The sequence below is a fragment of the Perissodus microlepis genome, chromosome 12, assembly GCF_051167445.1.
Source record: "Perissodus microlepis isolate ML-2025 ecotype Zambia chromosome 12, ASM5116744v1, whole genome shotgun sequence".
Lineage (NCBI taxonomy): Eukaryota > Metazoa > Chordata > Actinopteri > Cichliformes > Cichlidae > Perissodus > Perissodus microlepis.
This window is the reverse complement of record NC_140472.1, coordinates 26,400,193-26,406,233: the sequence shown is the minus strand read 5'-3', so window position 1 is coordinate 26,406,233 and position 6,041 is coordinate 26,400,193. Positions and strand designations below refer to the sequence as shown.

The window sequence follows — 6,041 nt, the reverse complement described above, 5'->3', positions numbered from 1 at the left end:
TGAGTTGAAGGGAAGTCATGAACTGTTTCTGAGAGACAAATAACACCAGGATCCTTTTCTAAGTAGCTGACAGCTGGTAACTGTGCAGGGGCGGGTCTAGCAAAGTGTTGCCAGGAGTCCATGTAGGGCATTAACGGGGAAAGGGGGGCACAAGGAAATACTTTTCTTTCTTATTCTCATTTAAAATGTCTAGCTTTTAAAAAAAATAATTATCTGAGTCTTACAACAAACAATTGATAGACTGATACATATATACCATCAGAACAGTGTACATCACTGTCACAACAGCGTTTGTTTTCATTCAAAGGCTTTATGATTTTTCCTATAATGGTCAAATTCCCCAGGACGATTTTTTTTTTGTCCCAGTCCAGCCCTGTAAGCAGCTCATCTGCAGTCTGGTGTTACCTACATCTTCCTATTCAGAAGGCAGAATTTCCGAGTTCTGAGTACAATCGAAAGCACCACGACTGCAGTTTTTGTGTTGGATGTAAAAAGCAGGCTAGAATCATGCGGCGGTCAACGACGGTCCAGGCGTGGGATTTCTCTCGTGGAAATGTGTACATTATTTTTTTCCTTTCTATTGGTAGGTGGCACAGTGCACTTGTGGCAAGTTAGCAAGCTAGAAGACTGGCAGTCTGGCTGGGTATCCAGTTACGGAAGCAACACATTAACAAGAGAATTCTGAGTAAAACCAAAGTTACTTTCCCTAGTAACTAGTTACTCTGAAAGTAACGAGTAACTTGAAGTAACTGAGTTACTTTTGATAGAAGTAACTAGTAATGTAACTAAGTTACTAATTTAAAGTAACTTACCCAACACTGTTCACAAGGCATCAAGAAATACTGTGATAATTCTTTATTTGATTTCATATCTTATGCATTCTCATTCAAAAGGCATGAAGATAGAAAAGGAGACAGAAAATGGGTCATGGCTATAAATATATAAAGAGGCAAAATCTTTACAACCAGTAACAATACATGAAGGCTTACGCTGACCGTACATGAATGGGGCACAGCACTGTAGATTACTAAAATATCTTTGAACAAAAGCCACATTGGACACAGGCTACATGGTAGTTAACATTTAACTTCATGCAACTGCCCAACAATGAAGCTGTGCCTTACCTTCACAGACAAACAATAGAAAAGACTGACTTATAACCATTTATTACCCCTCCCCATTTGGCAATGCTAAATATACAAATCTCAGAACAGGTGAGCATCATTTCTTCTGTTGAAAGCGGAAATATGAAAAATACATACAGTGTAACTCATGTCTATACAGTCAAGTCTCACTGTAAATACAAGTACCATGCCACAGATCAAAGTACTCTGACTGGTCCATTAAAAAGAGAAGCACAGTAGTACAGTCAAGTACGAGATGACAGAATAGGCCACAATGGTCAGAACTGAAACTGGTCTACTTTAACTACTTTAAGTATCCAATTACATTTCAAACCCCACCTAAAGATCAACAGAAAGCACATTCACGGACATTATAAATTATTTAAATTTGGCACAAACGCTAATAAAGTATTTTACTTAACGTGCAGATTAACAAGCATTTTTTTTCTAAGTACACAGAAGTCAAGATGCCAGTGCAATAGAATAATAATGAATAATATAATTGATTTTCATATGACATAATAAATAAGAGAAAATGTAATGTAAATGTAAAGCAAAGACATTTTTATAATAAAACAAGATGCTGAAACAAACACAAGGGACAGCAGCCAACAATCAGCAAAAACAGTGAGCCACAATCTTCATTGGTGAACATCATCAAAGGCACACACGCAAACTCACGCACGCACACACTATGTACCAGCCAATATATGCACATGCTTAGGCACGAATGTTTAATATGGGATCTGGTTTTGGTAATATTGGAGCATGTCGTAGGTCCTACTCCTGTTTAACACAAAGGGAAAAAAAGAAGGATGCAATCAGAACTCTATATATACATATTTGTTTCTTAAACATAGAAATAAAATCTACCAACCTGTTGCTGAGGAAGCAATTCTGGATGACTTTGATGATGAAAGATGCTGCATCTTTTTCACTCAAACCTGGGTTGAATCGCTGCCTAGATATGAGGAAACAAGATTTTTAACAACAACAGCAACTAGCATTGAAGGTTCTAATCAGCTTATTCATATCAGCACGAAATGCAAAAACATTCTCACTCACTTGAGCAATTTGATGGTCTGTCCTCTGAAGCAGGGAAGACCCGTGTCCAGCATGAGCGTGACCAAGGAGACGACTGCATCCATGTAGGGCCTGATTCACCACAGAAACTTGTCTTAATGTTACATGTTACTATTCAAAGATCAGTTATTTTCTACAGCACTCACCTGACAGCCAGGTATCCCCTAACGCACATCTCCATGAACCACTTGAAGGGTGTCGCCTCCATTTTTCCACCCATGATCATCACCATTTCATCGGTTAGCTTGATATCTGGCTCCCAGCCGAGGTTTCCACCGGGAGAACTTTCAAACATGAACCCAAAGTCTGGAAACAAATAAGCACACAGATGTAATTTCAATAAATTAATAGTTTTTTTTAAAATAGGAGTTTGGTGGGGAAAAGATAATTCTATGTAAAATTTATACAACTATGAATATTCAGAAGAGTTTTCACAAACTGCAGTCAGAACTTTGGATGCAAGCCATCTTTTACATTTTTTAAAGCATTTTTCTCTATGCCACACAGTAATTGCTTTTTATTGATGGATAAATGTTTGTAGAGCCTTAAAATTCTTTTAAGAATGGTAAACTACTAAACAGCTGAACTTTCATCATAGATTAGTGAGACACAGTTCATGGGGAAAAAAATGGCAATTTTACTTGAAAATCAAAAAAAGCAACCGAAATGACAGTTTCAATAAGAGAACCACACAGAGAAACACACTGAATACACACCAATGTGAATGAGGTGGCCCTGGCTGTCCAGCATGATGTTGCCATTGTGTCTGTCTTTTATTTGCAGCAGGAAGAGCAGCAAGCTGTAAGCTGCCATACTGCGAATGAAGTTGTACCGTGCCTGAAAGGACAAGAGTTGGAGGGAATATGAAAAAAATCTGTCAATAGAAAAATGGTCTTTTAACTGACAGATGACTAGAAAAAAACTCAGATTCAGTATTTACCTTCTGGAAGGCTAGAGTGGATTCATCTCCGTACTGGTTCCTGAAATAGTCGTACATGCCAAAGTCTGTCTGTCGGCCCAGTTGGTCACGAGACTTGCAGTCAGGGATGCACTCAATCACTCCACACTGTGGCACAACATCGGAAAGAGGAGGAATAAGAGGAAGTATAGATTTGCACATTCAGTAGTTCATGTAAGGAAGGAGTTGGTGTGAACTTACTCCTGGAGCAGTGGCCACCACCCTGTACGGAAACACATAGAGGTCGAGGCCCACCATCTGGAAGATGTTCTTAAAGAGGCTGATGATCTGAAGGGCCAGCATGTCCTATGAACACAAATCAGCAAATAGTAGAGAAAATTAAATCGGGCTAAAATAGAGATAGCAATGATAATTAGGGAGAGGTTAATTATCAGAAGTATGAAAGTGAGACCTGTCTGCAATCATCTCCAACTTTGAAGATGGCTGCCTGCCAACAGATCCTCTTTGCCTCCTCTTCACTCTTCCCCTCATCCACCGAATCTGAGCGACACAGTAGACCTGAGGGAGAAACGTTATGGCACACTTTTAATCTCAGCGCAACTTTAATAAATATTTGTACAGCAGTTTTAAGGCACATTAAAGATAAGCGTACATATCTAACAAACAAACACACAGTCAGACACATGATCGTACACTCATCCTTCAAACAGATTCACACACACTTGCATTAGAAGAACAAGAGGCAAAAGAATAATGGGCGAAAGATTAAGGAAGAGCCAATTCTTAGAAATTAGTTTTCAGCAGTCATTTAAAACAAAGCACAAATGTATCTGAATCTATTAGATTTAACAAATATTGCAGTTATGTATAAAGAAAAGAGATATGAACCAAGGATTAAGCCCTGGGTGATTCCACATACTGGTGGTGCTGATGACGACATACAGTTGTTAATATGAATTCTGATGTGTCTTTCAGATAAGTGTGACGAGAACCACGTGACCAGTTTCAGAAGCATTAAAACTACTCCCTATCCCCTGTTCACTCAGAAATTGTGTTTTGGTCCTTACTGCGCTCGAGCTTCATCATACAGAATAATGCCTGTTTAGAGTTTGAGTCTAAGATTTGCACCAATAACACAAATTATCTGAAAGCCAATCCCAGTCCAATAGATCTAACTAAAGGAAAATTAAAACCCTGCATTACACACTGAAGAGAGACTTTAAGTGATGTAGGACTAATCTTGTAACCAGTAAACACTTTATGATTGGAGGAACTTCACTTAATTTGTAACAAGTTAACTGAAACACACATTGTTGTGCACAGCAGAGCAGCACATGTTTGAAAGAGCCCTTTAACATAACCAGTACCTTCTTTTTCCAGCTCAATGACTCCACACCTCTTAACTTTGAACTTGGCCAGGTAGGGAGCCTTGGCAGCACTAAACAAAAACACAAAGAGTAGAAGAGCATATTTTTACACTTTTACATTTTTTTAGAATTAAAATAAAACAGTGAAATGTTCAAGTTGGTTATTGTGCCCACCTCTGCATAGGAGTACCAGATTTGTAATCTATATCCAAAACTATGGCCTCTGGGTTACTGGGCAGATAACAGCCAGGCTGGACTTTGATCTGTGACATGGCTTCCAGACAGGCCCTCTTCCTCTCCTCTCCTTTGGGAAAGGGTCTGACAAGGACAAACAAAACAACTTAAACTCACAGAGTTACAACACTTGTAGGTCTATTACCTATGTTACTTAGAAAAGCATGCATGGGTATCTCCATGAATGACTCCAGATCATATGTGACAGCCAGGCTCTGCTGTTAACCACAGAGGGGAGCTGCCAGGGTAGAGTCTTAAAGTCAGGGGACAGACCCTTCTCCCCTGGCTTGTTGCAATTAGTGCTGTAATAAGGGCAGAGGGGAATTTCCCAACCTCTAGTGGCCTGACAAAACACTCTCTGTATCAAGGTTGTCAGAAAACAGCTCATCAGCTGCAGAGTGTACACACTAGTGGACTATGCTGGGGAAACACAGCATAGCCTGTTTTCCAAAATTAAGTATGATGGGAGTGACAGCGAAGCAACAAATAGACAAATAAATGAACAACAAAGGGATTTAAAGAGCAGAACACTGGAGCCAGGGGAAGGAACAAAGCTTCTTGGCTCATGGGAATAAGTGTTATCACTTCATGAACACTTTGCAGATTACCAAGAGGGCTTGGATCTTTTTAAACAGAAAGGCTCAACTCCAGCAGTTACTTTGAAATCTCTGAAAAAAGTCAGAACATTAACTTGATATTTTTCATCTTTTGTCTCAGGTGTTCATGAGTTTTGAGACTGAGGAACATAGTTAGGGACAAAAGAAGAAAAAATAATTTAAGGAAGCAACACTGTAGCAAAAGTTGACTTTGGAAACTCCCTAAAACGTAAACAACTTAAAATTCATAAAAGCACAGTGAAATAAATAGTGTTTTCATACTTTATAATGGCTGACACATTGGTTATTTCATTGAAGAAGTCAAACTCCCTCTGGTAGAAGTCTTTGGCTGGGCCAGACAGTGAATTGATGATCTCCTCCACCATCTGTTCCAACAGTTCTCCTATGTCAGCTGCAGGACAGAAGATCTTGAGTTTTTGCAACTGTAGCAACATATTGCAATATTTACACTGAACATTTCACATCTGGTAGGTGCAGCAACCAAATGGTCACCCAGAGGTTGAACATGCAATACTTTCAATGGCAGATTGCCTGGTGAAGGTTGCCCAACCTCCAGACAAACCGGTGAAGGTTTGCAAATAACTTCCATGCCAACTGGTTGTATTCTGGTTATAATCCTATATAAAAGAAAGGCTATGCATTTATGTCATTTTGCAGTTAAATCATCATCCTGCAGCAATCTGTGAGGTTCTGTAGT

The 6,041-nt window shown here is 39.2% G+C and overlaps 1 protein-coding gene across 2 annotated transcripts in view; it reads right to left on the bottom strand.

Moving 5' to 3' along the window:
- Positions 1-840: 840 nt before the first annotated feature.
- Positions 841-6,041, bottom strand: part of pi4kab (phosphatidylinositol 4-kinase, catalytic, alpha b) — a 32,226-nt gene continuing 27,025 nt past the window's right edge. For both annotated transcript variants that reach the window (XM_084945445.1, XM_084945446.1), the window contains 11 exons: positions 5,606-5,735; positions 4,668-4,811; positions 4,494-4,564; positions 3,578-3,684; positions 3,367-3,471; positions 3,148-3,273; positions 2,924-3,044; positions 2,354-2,513; positions 2,190-2,279; positions 2,002-2,085; positions 841-1,910 (listed from right to left, as the gene is read on the bottom strand). In XM_084945445.1, the coding sequence (XP_084801571.1) occupies positions 1,859-1,910; positions 2,002-2,085; positions 2,190-2,279; positions 2,354-2,513; positions 2,924-3,044; positions 3,148-3,273; positions 3,367-3,471; positions 3,578-3,684; positions 4,494-4,564; positions 4,668-4,811; positions 5,606-5,735 (1,190 nt within the window). In that variant the 3' untranslated portion in view covers positions 841-1,858. The remainder of the gene's footprint in view (positions 1,911-2,001; positions 2,086-2,189; positions 2,280-2,353; positions 2,514-2,923; positions 3,045-3,147; positions 3,274-3,366; positions 3,472-3,577; positions 3,685-4,493; positions 4,565-4,667; positions 4,812-5,605; positions 5,736-6,041) is intronic.